Source organism: Gymnoscopelus microlampas (assembly GCF_963454915.1).
Source record: "Gymnoscopelus microlampas genome assembly, chromosome: 5".
NCBI lineage: Eukaryota > Metazoa > Chordata > Actinopteri > Myctophiformes > Myctophidae > Gymnoscopelus > Gymnoscopelus microlampas.
In genome coordinates this window covers 52359955-52374732 of record NC_139942.1, presented here as the reverse complement: position 1 = coordinate 52374732, position 14778 = coordinate 52359955, and the positions used below count along the sequence as shown (strand labels likewise).

The 14778-nt window shown below is 40.6% G+C and overlaps 1 protein-coding gene across 1 annotated transcript in view; it reads left to right on the top strand.

Moving 5' to 3' along the window:
- Window positions 1-14152, top strand: part of LOC311045353 (contactin-associated protein-like 4) — a gene marked incomplete at both ends in the record, with an annotated part of 213324 nt that extends 199172 nt beyond the window's left edge. Inside the window, 4 exons of the mRNA XM_084057199.1 lie at window positions 4384-4471; window positions 7972-8190; window positions 9424-9495; window positions 13947-14152. Coding sequence (XP_083913325.1) covers window positions 4384-4471; window positions 7972-8190; window positions 9424-9495; window positions 13947-14152 — 585 coding nt within the window. The remainder of the gene's footprint in view (window positions 1-4383; window positions 4472-7971; window positions 8191-9423; window positions 9496-13946) is intronic.
- Between the last annotated feature and the right edge of the window lie 626 nt (window positions 14153-14778).

Sequence of the window (14778 nt, the reverse complement as noted above, 5' to 3'; positions counted from 1 at the left end):
TACAGTATGATGTTCCAGGGGCCCCCAGATAGCACAGATCAGAGTTAAAAACGTTCGCTTTAAAACACACATTTTCACGATGTTTCCCAAAAAAAATAGCAAAGTGCAGCGCTATGAGCTTGTAGATCTGCTATTTTTTGATGCGTTCCCGGTCTAAATGGGTTAAAAATGATTGTATCCCTTACCAACAGGCCTCAGATAAATTATGGGGCTGTCGTGATATTTCCTGGTTCCTCGGCCCCCAGGAGTCTGCTGTGTATAACACTGTAAAACTTCACTCTGATAAAATATGAGCTGAACTTTATCCAGGCCTTTTTTTCCCAGCACCCTGATTGACTGTGTAATCACCCCACAAGCCCTTTTCTTTTTTTCTCATGTGAAATATAAGGTGACCTTATCCTGTCTGAGCCTCGCTCTGACATGTTGCGGTACATCGCCTAGCAACCGTCTCAAGTGAGATGAGAAGTATAGGGAACTCATCTTGTCCAATCCGCAGCTTCTGAATTATTATGACGCTTAACCCATTAACCCTTTAAGACCGGGAACGCATCTGTGTCATTTTTAGATTTATTTGGCTATTAAAAAATAGCAGATATACAAGCTCATATGAGCTTGTAGATCTGCTATTTTTTTGAAAAATCAAGAATGTTTTTGCAAATATGTGGCGTTTTTTTTAGGGCGTGAGTCGTGACTAGGCTTTTCTCTTCGCAGATGAGTAAGGCTCGGAACGAGGCAACATACGTAAGCACAGTAGCAATGCCTCTCTCTCTCGCTCTGTGTCTCTCGCTCTGTGTGTGTGTGTCTCTCTCTCTCGCTCTCGCTCTCGCTCTCGCTCTCGCTCTCGCTCTCTCTCTCTCTCTCTGTCTCTCTCTCTCTCTGTCTCTCTCTCTGTCTCTCTCACTGTCTCTCTCTCTCTCTCTCTCTCTCTCTCTCTCTCTCTCTCTCTCTCTCTCTCTCTCTCTCTCTCTCTCTCTCTCGCTCTCTCTCTCTCACACACAATCAACACAATTATTAAACGTAGTATCAATGTAATCACACTAGATTATGCAGGATGCAGTCCACATTACTTTGATGTTAGATACATATTGCATCACCTGATACAAACATACTCGTACACATGTGGTACAGGGACAATGACGTAAAGGGACAGATGAAGACAAACTGCAAGGCTAAATACGAAATATATTCAACAGCTAATATCATAGATGTTAACTGCGGCAGCACCCCGTGTATTTATCCATTAATCAGAAGGTTAAGACGTCCAGTGACATGGAGTGCATTTAACGAATGGATTAATGATTGCATGAATAAATTAATTCATATTTAATATCCGTGTCAGGACATTTGCTTGACCCCTCCCACATGGGATTATCAGACACATCAATTAAAACACCAACATTCCAGTGTATTACCCAACCAGCAACTAATGATGCAACCTGATTATAAACAAGATACAGTGCATACATTCACAGAAACCTGCACATAAAATATATAAAAATGAGGGAGAGGGATTTGGAGAGGCAGGGGCTGGAATTTGAAAAGGGCACCTATTGCGTCTGGCCCGATTACCATACTTTTAGGCCGAGAACCCGGAAAAAATAAAAAGGTGTCATTGTGTACTTAATTTCCTCAAAGTCACGCATCCAACAAGATTTGAACTGAGCAGATTGGACCTTCCGTTCCAGAGATGATGGCCAAAACGTCTTGAAAACGGCCACTTTGGCCAATTTTCGATCACCCATTTTTGATAAAGTTTTGGCCATTGTCTCCCGTTTTTCTTTAATAACACGGGCTAGGAAGGTCAGACGGCGACAAACTAGATACCTGAGTAAAGTTCACTTTGAGCTTCATCCAACAAATCTAGTCTGGAGTGAGCACTTTTTTACCTACGTCTAAAAGGGCAGGTGCTCAAGCCCCCTTTCATGTCTATGTGTGCACGTGCCTGGGGGTAGGACTAGATAAGTTTTAAACTTCATCCAATGCCCTTTTTGAGCACTCGAGAGTAGGCCTACTACATGTACTGTATTTGTTTTCATATGTTCATATATTTTCCTATTTTAAGTTGATCATGTTTATTTTGTGTATTCATTGTCTCTTTAACAGTGTCCGAAATAAACAACTTAATCAAAAACTATTTCATACTATAACTAATAACAGTACAAAAGAAAAGAAAAGAAAAAGTAATGAAAGAACAAACATCCACTCCGTATAAAGTCAAGGTTCTTTGTCTCCTGGAGGAACACAGTCTCTTGCTCCGTGTTGTAACGGGTCAACAACGCCGAGCCTCACGGTGGACCACGGCCATATCGACTCCCATTAGCACATGTCTCATTGATGAATGCTTTTACTCAGGTCCAAATCCCTGCGGGCCGTACAGTACCAACTCACTGTGTCCTCTGTTTCTATACTTATCTCAGAGAGACCGGACGGTCTGACCCTTTAAAGGCCTTCTCCATCTGATCATTCTCCACTTATAGACTCAGTTCACACATCAGGGAGGGCATGATGTACGTATGGACTTTGCAGGGGAGCATGGACCTATAGGATTTAAACTCATATTTAACTCATGCAGGGGACCCTATATTGGTTGTTGACTGTTTATGAAAAAAACATCTCCATCTCTCTGCTGTCGAGCAGAAACCAACTATTGTACAGTATGTCCAAAACATTAAAGGGATACTTCACCCCAAAAAAATACTTTCTTTCTATCGATTAATCACCCCATGGAGACTTGAATTCATGGTTATTTTGTTTTTTTTGTCGCATTCCTAAACCAATAATTTGATGACCAGCGGACCGGTAGGATACACAAAGGAGACTCTTTGCCTCTCCTGACCTACAGTTCAAGATTTATAGGCCAAAAAGTGAATCGGCCTGCTTTTTTATGGATAATTGTATGGATAATTTTCAAAAGTTTGGATCCCAATGCTAGAATCCATCAGTAGGTCCTATAGAAGCCTCATGCAAAATGCGGCGCTTTTATCCACTTCGTATCGATAATGATAATACAATTGTATTCATTCTTTTAGGTTAGTTTTGAGATCGGGTAGGGAGTCGGTATAGGACATTATTCCATGTTAAGGTGACAGAATAGTGCAATACATTTTTCTCCCCATGTTTGAGACAACTTTTCGGAGGAACGACACAAAAGTCCAACATGCATTCTTCTCTCTGCCTTCATTAGAGAATCCCATCCTCTTCATCCATCCAAAAATGGTCTAAAAAAACATCTACCTTTTCCCCCTGTAAACTGTAGAGATAAAACATGACAGAGATTCATCACATCGCTGCCCCCAGCTTCTTCCCCGTTCAGCGAAACGTTTCGCTCCACATAGTTTACAACTAGTTGACTTTATAATTAATCTGCAGGTGTCAGAGGAGGTGAATTAAGTACCCTAGATCTCCCTGAATGTGCAGTCAGTGGTGTAAATAAGTAACTAAGTGCATTTACTCAAGTACTGTACTTAAAGTAAAATGTCGAGTTTTTCTTTTTTTACTGGAGTATTTCCAATTTTCTGTACTTTTACTTCTACTCCACTACACCTCAGATAAATATTGTTCTTTTATTCCACTGCAATTATTCGGAAACTTTAGTTACTTTTTGATCATTATCACAAAACGTACATTAACCACTTCAACCCTATACAATACTGTACTTTGGCTATTTGAAAATAGCAGATCTACAAGCTCACAATGCGTCGCGATGCGACGCATTGTGAGCTTGTAGATTTGGCTATTTTCAAAATATTTGTATACATTTTTAACTTGTGAAATGCAGGACATTCTGCATAATGACAACTTTTACTTGTGGTACTTTAAGTACATTTTGATGCCAATACTGTTGTACTTTTCCTCAAGTTAATGTATTGCATTTCTACATTGTGGTATTGATACTTTTACTTAAGTAAAGACATGTCAGTACTTCTTCCAACACTGTGTGCAGTCACATTCCTGGTGCTGTGTGCAGAGGAAGGTGCAAAGAAAACACTATTGATTTATAGACCATGCACCTTTCTCCTACTCAGCTGTTCCCAGAGAGCTGTTTTGCATGTGAAGCGTATTTACTCAAAGTGAGATATAAGTCAGATGAATAATGTGACCAGGGTTTGATTTGTAAATAAAAAACAGAGGAGGGGAGGGGGGTGGGGGGGGCCTTTCCAAGTCCTGGACTTTATTGTGTTATATTCTCTAATTGTTTTAACTTGCGTTATGACTTTTCAAATAAACTAAACAAAAATTAAAGAACATTTTCCCTAAACTACAAAGTTTAAGGAATTTCAGGTTGACCAGAATGCATAATTTCTTGATCTGCTGTTATAATATGATGTATTTTTTTTACAAAGAACACCAATGTTAATATATTGCTGATCAACTTTGTTACAGGTTGACCAGAACAGCAGAGAAGACTTCAACTTGACGTCCGATAGAGAATTTAATGCCATTAAATCACTGGTTCTTGGCAGAGTGCATGGTAAGTGATACTGTAGATATTACAGACTACACAACTCTCACCAGGATTGTCCGTCTTTAGGCTTTATTCATTAAAAGTTGTTATTTCCGTCAAACCACTTCCAACAAAGTACTCCATGACTGTAGATATAGGAACTCTTCTTGTAAGCGTTTATAAGCATAACTTCCTTAAATCCTTCCTTATGCAGAGATTAAAATCAATTTTGAAGTGAGGTTTTTCTTTGGACAGTGCCTGCAAAAACACACGTGTGAGGTATAGTGACATAAGGTGCATTTTCTTGCCTTGAGCATAATAATGAAAGTATTTTGTTTTTCCTTGAAAATAATGAAAGGCATAAAAATACTGGAACGTGTCTGAAAAATATTTTTGCTCTAAAAGTGTGAAAAACATATCCTTCATTTTGCCATGTCTTATAATAGGATTATATGTTGGAATTGTGGTGGAGAAGGAATCCTGAAAGTACTTGCCCCCCCCATGAGGGTCCGAGTTGCCTAGACACCCTTTATTGAACAACACAGGCTAATATATATACTGTACAGAACACAAACTTATTTTCAACCTCTACAATGCAAACTCACAACATTGGCCCTAAAGTGGACTATTTAGGTCTCTTTTAAATCAAATGTAGCATGCTTTCTAACTAAAAGTTCTACGACTTTGTACCAGACGCGAGGCAGCTCTCATAGAAAAGGCCTTTTCAATTCCACAAACACTCAGACAGACTGATTAGACTAACATTGTGCTGAGTCGTGCTGCCGTCAAACCACTGTTTTGAACTGTTTTACTAGGGTTCTATCAATTTGGTGTCTGTCTGAGGAGACTAGAAAAGGCTCTACCGTCTATAGAAACAGCTAATGGAAAAACCAAAGAAAAACAACATTCACTGCTGGAGCTTTTAAGATGTTATGGGAAATATTATTCACAAAAGGATGACATTAACTCGTAGCTGGGATGCGAGCCAGAGAGCTATTTCAGCACTAAGCTTGCTGCGTACACGGTACAGTACCACCCACGTAAGTGATCAAATATGATTTACTGGATGTACATTTAAAAAACTATATTGAGAATTTAAATATCACGCCAAGTGCTTTGTTACGGCCTTTGTATGTTCAGTAAAGCAGACATTATTGTGATGAATAATACAATGAATGTGGCTGAACTGTGGAAGCGAAGCCCTTCAGACAACGGTGATGATCAGGACACACATTATATGGTAATGAGAAAAAGGAAACGTACGTACAGATGGAAGGTGGGAGTCGACAGCCTGCAATCAAACATAATGAATCATAATCCTATAACAGTAGTATGGTTTAGAAGTCATAGACTGCACACACAACGATGACTCCATCTCAAACAGGAGCGTAAACAGACACGCACTGACTGAGTCAATGAAGACCAACTGAATACAAATTAGAAAATGTATGTTAAATGACAACAATGGTAATGTTAATCGCAACCCTCCAGAAAAATACGATTATGCGATCACATAATTTACCGCATAATCAGCCAAATGGTGCAGATTATGCGGGGCTAATTGTTTTTTGCATATTTCGCGTAGCATTTTTCCGCATATTTCTCAACTCCTCAAAAAAAGTTAGTTTTCTTGTTTAAAAACGGCCGACTTGAGGACCATTTCTTTAGCCCCAGTCACATATTTCACGGATTTCGCAACTTTTTGCGTATTTCACAACTTTCGGCATATTTTGCAACTTCCCGCAATTTCCAACGGAAAATCATATAAAAACCCAGCATATTTCTCCCACGTTTGGTCCGGTTGGTTTCATTTTACACTCTCAAGAGTTAAAGATCAATAAGGGTCCATTTGGTTACCAACTCTCGATCATTTAGCTGGGGACCACCTGGAACCCCCTCAAGGACCATTGGTGGTTCTCGGATCACTGGTTGAGAACCACTGCCCTAGAGTAAGGCAGCTTACTGTAATGAAAAGACACTCGGCCTGCCTGGGTCATGTATAAGCATATGATATCTCCTGTCGTTCCTCTGTGTGTGGGATGGCATAATGGTGCATTGTGACAGGGTGGGTCACGTCAGAGAGGAATCATCAGTCACACTGAGAGCAGACAGGCCACGATGCTACATTCTCAGTACTCTGTACATACATCCTGCCAGACGCTGTCACCCATCTGCCTAAGTGATATATAGAACTATATGAGGAATATAGAGACACTGTTGACAGAGTGAGAGGCGGGGTGTCAGGGTAAAGATGGCCCCGAGGGGACGGAGAAAGAGAAGGGTGGTGGATAGGAACGACACATGAGGAAGGAAGGAGTGAGTGAGTGAGTGAGTGAGAGAGAGAGAGAGAGAGAGAGAGAGAGAGAGAGAGAGAGAGAGAGAGAGAGAGAGAGAGAGAGAGAGAGAGAGAGAGAGAGAGAGAGAGAGAGAGAGAGAGAGAGAGAGAGAGAGAGAGAGAGAGAGATACATTAGACAGAGTGAGAGAGGAGTAAGAATGTGAGAAGCCTGTTATGAAACGATATTCACAGTCTCTGCAGCGCAGAGAGAGATAATAAGAGAGAGAGAGCATAACATTGAGGATGAAGGGCTGCTGAAAATATATAGACTCTATGAAGATGAGGAGTATGTAGGAGCAGAGAGAGAGGAAGATATAAAGAGAGAGAGAGAGAGAGAGAGAGAGGGAGGGGGGGAGGGAGCGACAGTAAAACCTTGAGTGTGTCACAGGATCTCCTCCATGCTGTTTTGACTGCTGTCATAAAGATGCAGATGTGTCCTGGTTACAGTACAGTACAGTACAGTACAGTACAGTACAGTACAGTATGTTCACACATTCACACCTCAGCCCTGTGAACAAAACACTGACACTGCTGCTGTTTAGAGCAGCAGGGGTCTTCAATGTTTTTCAGGCAATGATAGCCAGCTGTATAGACTCCCACACAATGATGCCTTGAGACTATATCTTGTGCTCAGACCTGCTCTTCACCCAGACAACACCTCTCGCACACTGCTTAATTAGTTATTTTCATTTTGAAGCCTTCAAGTGTTTGTTATTCTATTCTTTATACATATTGGATTCATGTTAAATGTGTGTTTTCAGACATTTAACCACTTAAACCCTCAATACTTTGTAAACTTGACCTTTGGCTGGTTACTTGGTCTGCTCTTTTTTCCCTGTACACCAAACCTCTTCGCCGATCTACAAGCTCACAACGCGTCGCAGACACGCGGTGAGCTTGTAGATCTGTGATTTTGTGTAACAATTATCACACACAGTAGCATCCCTAGTCTGGACATATATCATAATAGGCGAACATTTGGCCAAAAATAGCAGATCTACAAGCTCACAACACGTTTAGATTGGCTCTTTTTTCCTTTTTTTCGTTTAATTGGTCACTGTCATGCAACAGAATATAAATAAGTCTTTACACTCTCTCTCTCTCTCTCTCTCTCTCTCTCTCTCTCTCTCTCTCTCTCTCTCTCTCTCTCTCTCTCTCTCTCTCTCCCTCTCTCTCTCTGTGGACGCACAGATCCAGAGGAGTTGGATCCAGAGCTGTCCAGGCTGGCGGCTCAGGGTTTTACAGGCTGTCTGTCCGTGGTCCAATTCAACGGCGTCAGCCCCCTCAAAGCGGCCCTGCTGTACCCCGACACCAGCCCCGTCACCATCACCGGACCGCTGGCCCGCTCCAACTGTGGCTCCTCCTCCCCGGCCAATCCCCACGCAGCGGAAACCACGCGCCACCAATCAGGTAGGAGCAGAGAGAGAGAGAGTGAGGCTGAGTCTCAAGCAGAGGCATTTCTAAATGAAAATCAGTGGTGGAAAATGTACTCACATTTTTTACTTAAGTAAAAGTATCAATTTTGCAATATAGAAAGACTTTGTTACATGCAAAAGTCCGGAATTCAAAATGTACTTGAGTAAAAGTGCAAAAGTATTGGCATTAAAATGTACTTAAGGTACCAGAAGTAAAAGTACTCATTATGCAGAATGTCCCATTTCAGTTTTCACGTGTATAAAAATCTTTTGAAAATAGCAGATCGCATTTTGAGCTTGTAGAGCGGCTATTTTCAAATGGTCGATTGGAAACTTATGCAGGAAAGGAAACTTGAGCATGCTATCCGCGTGTCATAAGTTATAATGTCATTCAATTACATATTATGAATAAAATATGTTAGGCTGTCATGTTTTTGCCCATGTCATCTTTGGCATACTAGTATTTGGCTGTGCAGAGACAGCCAAATACTAGTATGCCAAAGTTGACATGCATGCATGGGCAAAAACATGACAGCAAAGGTATTTTATTCATATGTAATTGAATGACATTATAACTTATGACACGCAGATAGCATGCTCAAGTTTCCTTTCCTGTAATTGTCCAATCTGTGTCTGACAGCCGGCTCTGAAACCTCCAGTACAGACGGCATCCTCCTTGTCAAACAGCCAGATAATGATGAAGGTTATTGATTTGTGACCAGAGTGGGTAGATTCCTTTGGCTTGTCTTTCTCCTGTGGTCATTCATTCATTCATGCTGCTTATTAATATTGGTGTGCTGAAGTCCATTGGAGATGAGCTGTGGTATAATAAGGCTCCAATAATGGTACTATGGTCACACTTTCTCCTCTCTAAAGCTTGTTTGTTTCCACTGTTCTTCTACACAGATTTATCTAGTTCATGTTTCCTCTTTGTTCTCTTTTTCACCCTTTCTTTGGTTTCTCTCTTTTCCAAGTTATATTTCATCTCTCTGTTTCATCCTGTCTTTAATTGTGTTTACCTCCGATTTGCACGCCCCTGTTCAGGGTCTTTCCCTCGTCTGCAATTCTGACGTTTTTTCCTTTTTTCTTCTATCTCTCTTGTTCACTCCTCTTGTCTTCTCTCTCCTTTCTTTTTCTCTCTCTCTCTCTCTCTCTCTCTCTCTCTCTCTCTCTCTCTCTCTCTCTCTCTCTCTCTCTCTCTCTCTCTCTCTCTCTTCCTCTGCTATAGACCAGTCTGGTTCAGTGGGTACAGGTCAACCTTTAGTCAATGCCATCAGGAATGACTCTGCTCTCATCGGAGGTACTGTATGTAGGAGGTTATGTTTTACACTCATAAAACCATTGGTGTGTTGTTTGCATTTTATGGATGACTGTCCATTTACTCCCTGATAGTTTAACAGTTCTGTTTTAGTTCTGTTATGTTTTTGAATTTCTTTGGAAAATGAAAAACATTTCATAAATGAAAAAAGTATTTGAAAAAACATGAACATATTAGTCACAAGAATCAAGGATGTGTGTTTTCAATGAATCTAACCATGGTTACAACGGAGGTTACAACGGAAAAGTTACAATGGGTTTGTATAGGAAGGGGGCGTGTCTGATAAAATGAATATCATGGGTGTGTTGCGATATAAGGCACTGAGCGCACGTGGTCCAATACAAACCAATACGCGAGTGCATTCCCGGTGCGCATATCCAAACACACCCTCAAATGTCTGAATACTGAATCAAGCAACTTAAAAACTGCAGGTGCTCACAAAAGCCTGAGTATGTCGTGGTAAAATCAGTGTTGATTTTGACAGCACATTTAAATTCGGTTTTAGTCATAGTCTTTTGAATAAAATTGCATTTAGTTTTAGTCATATTTTAGTCATCTGAAATGTTTTAGTTTTAGTCAAGTTTTAAGTGGACTAAATATCATAAGATTATAGTCGACTAAATCTACAGTTCATTTAGTCGACTGTAATGTATTTTGGCGGTGCCTTGATGGCGTCGTAATGGCTGATTTTACAGTTGGTTGCATGCTGAAAATAGCTGATCTACAAGTTCACAAGTGATAGATCTGCTATTTTCAGAGCTCAACACCCGAGCCTAAACTGACTTGTCTTTTTGTTCTACTGGATCTCTTCTCCACTATAATCCCTCACTAACATTTTAGTCTAGTTTGTATTTGTTGACGAAATTGTCAATATATTTAGTCTTAGTTTTAGTCATCGTAGCTTATTTTTTATTTTGTTTTGATTTAGTTTTCTTCAGTGATAAAAAGGTAGTCGACAAACATTTTTCGTCATAGTTTTAGTCGACGAAATCAACACTGTTTAAAATGACCCCCAACATGTTTGAAAGTGAAATATCCCTTTAATGATGAGAAACATAGACAATACACTTCAAGCAAGACTTGTAAGAGACGGCAAAAAGGAACTGGAAAAAAAGCGTGTCCGTTTAACAGCCTCTCTGTGTCTGAGTGCACAGGCGACAGCACAGCTAATTACACTTTTGGCAGAATTGAAATTGCTGATTAAAGAACATTTTTTGCCGTTATCTTCAAATGCATGGGCATCGCACTGTAATGCAGTGTTAAATTGAGTCAGTATAGTTTTTAAAAGGGGTTAACGGGTCCCTCTTGTAATAATGAAGTGTCTTGCGGCATAACAAAATCCCTCTCTGTGGATTCTTTTTCACTTCAACTCCATTCAACAAAAGGCAGACAGTGGTCAGAAAGAGGATTGCATGTTTTAAGTGCAGATTAAAACCCGATCGTAATAGTAATACCGTTTGATCCCTTGTAAATGTAACCCATTCACTCTGGGAAGGCATCTCTGTCATTTTAGATTTCTTTGACTTTAAAAAAATAGCAGATCTACAAGCTCATAGCGCGGCACTCGGTGCCGCGCTATGAGCTTGTAGATCTGCTATTTTTCTAAAATCTTGAAAATGTGTGCAAATCTTTGAATATAATTCTACAAATGTCTTCTAAATCCTAACTGTTAACTTGAAAAAACGTACGTTGCTATATATATATCAGTGGTTCTCAAACTTTTTCATGTCAAGGGCTCCCAAAATGATATGTATTTGGCCGCGGACCCCCATCTCAAAATATTTTTGCTCTAGGGACCCCCCATAAGCAAAGATTTGAGTTAAAAATGTTAGCTTTAAAAGATATATAAATTCAAAGATTTGCACACATTTTCACGATTTTTCAAAAATAGCAGATCTGCAAGCTCATAGCGCGGCACTCGGTGCCGTGCTATGAGCTTGTAGATCTGCTATTTTTGAATAGCCAAAGCATAGAATATAGATAAAGTGATTACAGAGATGCGTTCCCGGTCTTAATGCATTAAGTTACACTCTCCAACTTGATCAAAGTGAAAGCTCAAGGGAGAGAAGTTGGGACAAATCCCACTCTTTTCACGGCTTCTCAAATATTCACACAAATTCCGCTATGCTAATTTTTAGAGCCGGGTTTATGTGGCATCAAAGAGCAAAAGTATAATTGAGTTTCACAGGAGTTCTGCCCTTTTTACAATTTTCTTCTATACTGTGCTACAGTAGTCTTAATTTATCATGTATTGAAATGTGTCAAAATGTCAAAACTCAGTACTGTATAATATCATCCAGTCAGAATTATTGCTGCTATACAAGTCCTAGTGGTTCTCAACCTGTGGGCCGGGGCACCACTGGTGGGCTGTGAGGGTACTGCAAGTGGGCCCCCAAATCATTGGGGGCCCAAGATTTCAACGAATATTATAACATTCATATATTTGTTTTAAAACCTTGAAAAATCCTCACAAAATCATTGTTTGTGTGAAGTATACCGTGGAACACAATCGATTGATCATTAGAGTAAACATGCTCCGTGACCACTTTCACGGTCAAATGGCGGCCGTGGTAAAGGGACATTTCGCCGATTTTGCATCAAACCCCCATTTTTATCTAGGTCTAGGACCCATAAACATGCTCCTGGTGTGTTTTTTGTGTTTTATCTGTATGTTTAGATTTCTATCCATATCCTCAGAGACTATGAGTCATTTGACTCATAGTCTCTTTATCTCACCTTATTTCCTGACTACAATGTAGACCACACCCCCACGCAGCCTCCCCTCCCCACAAGGAAGGGCAGTGCTCCAAAGTATTATGGTCATTGTAGTAATGCAACAGTCCAGTCGAACCCCAGTCAAACACACAGACTTCTATATTTCTCTGGCCATAGGGTGCAAATTTCAAATTTTGCTACTGTTATCTACTGCAAATATTATTAACATTGAGAGACTGTAAGTTCTTCCAGGGGTGAAATGCTCCTTTAAGGCCGGTGCATAGTCCGCTTTAGTGCCGAAATAAAGTCGGTTCGGGATGGGTCCCCGACACGATTTTATTTCGGCTCTATAAAAGTCAATTCATACTCGTCGCTTGTAAATATAGGGGGTCCTTGACATGAAAATGTTTGTGGCCGTATACTCAGCTCTTCAGAGCGGATACATACAGTATCTGACTGATACAGTATCTGACAGATACATATCTGACTGGCCCTCGCTGGCCTCCAGCTCCAGCTAGCGCCGGGGGTGCCAGAAATGGAGAGAGAAACGCTTTTGCTGCGTTCGACTCACAGCTTGTTTCTAAACACACTGCTCATTTTAGCCGATAAATATGTCACGTAGTTGTGCAATATTGATTATTATTACACACACAGCCTCTTAATTTACAAATGCGCACTCATTCAATAAATTTGCCTTGCTACAAGGCTGTCATTATATTATATGACGGTCTTGGAAAGCCTCCATACACTGTTGTGGTAATTAAATATTTCCTCGTTGGGAGAATGCAAACAAAAGAATTGCAAACAAATGTCGTTAGTAGATTTATTTGATACCCCGTCACAAATTCCCCACAGCGCGACGCGGTCGCAAGCTGCCAACACACACACACACACGCACACACGCACACACACACACGCACACGCACACACACACACAAAACAAACTTGAAGCTGGGCTGAATGAATGAGGAAACACAGCGGAACGCCAAAATTTGTTTGGGATGTCACAGCATCTCGGTGGCACCGAACGGACGACTTTAGGACGGGTACCGCCCCCACAGAGCCGAACAAATTCGGCATTAACACATTGATTGCCAAGATCGCATTGATGCGTTCTTTCATTTTTGGGGGAAAATTCCACAAGGGGCGACCTAACACAAGCTTTGGAATGATCGATCGTCACCCAGAGAAGTAGAATGTGGATGTGACGTTCTTCCAATAAAACAGGAAGCCATCCACTTCCTGTTTGGGATTTTCAGAAAAACAGCTGTAACTCAGTTTCTTTATTTTGCATTGAAAACCGTTTTCAGCGGGCCGAAGCCCCAAAATGGCACGTTGTCGTTCCTATGGATACACAGATCCCTCCGCTAACCCACGGGGACTATTTTGTTTGTGTTTTTGGGACACAATGTCGGTTCCAAGGCGTTTCAAATATCATCGGATTGAGGTAATTATACGCTGGCAAGGGGATAGAAAACTACGTTTAATATCTTGGCAATCAATGTGTTAAAAGTGGAACCATTTTCAGGGCCCGTATTCATTTGGGTCCTGATCCCAAAAATGTTTAGAACCACTGATATATAGTCATTTTTATCATACATGAACTCACATTAAAACATTATATTATATTACTATAACTTGTTTTGTGTATGATTATTGTGATTTCGTCTTGATTGTATTTATTTTTGTCATGATTTTTTGATTCCTCTGTCTGTCAGGTGTGATCGCGGTGGTGATCTTTGTGAGCGTCACGGCGCTGGCCATCGCGGCCAGGTTCCTGTACGGGAGGAAAGAGACGACGTACCAGGGCCAGGAGGAGGTGAAGGCGGGGGTCCAGCCGGAGGACAGCTCCGAGGTCCCTTTCAACAGCAACGCTGACTCCCACTGCGCTCCCACGGAGAACACCAAGGAGTATTTCATTTAGTGAAACACAGCAGAATCTGTGTTTTCATTTAACTCTGAGAGTGTAAAAATGTACAGACTATTGTATCGTCCGTATATACACCGATATTTTCAGTGGTCTTAACCCATTGAATTCGTGAGCGCATCATGTCTTGTCATTTTAGATGTCTTTGGCTATTTTTTTAAAGATCATTTGTGAAAATCTTTAAATATATATATATATTTATTTAAAGCGAACATTTGTAACTCAAATCTTTGCTTCTGCAGGGGGTGCCTGGAACAAAAGTATTTTGAGATGGAGGTCCGCGGCCAATTACATATCATTTTGGGTGGTCCTTGACATGAAAAGGTTTTTAGAACCACTGATATTTTGTATCCCCAGAAGCGAAGATTTGAGTTACAAATGTTCCCTTTAAAAATACATATAAATTCAAAGATATGCGCAAATTTACAAGATTTTTCAAAAATAGCAGATCTACAAGCTCATAGCGTGGCATTCGGTGCCGTGCTATGAGCTTGTAGATCTGCCGTTTTTGAATAGCCAAAGAAATCTAAAATGACGCAGATGCGTTCCCGGTCTTAAAGGGTTAACAGACTATACTGTATCGTCCGTATATACACCGATATTTTCAGTGGTCTTAAATGACT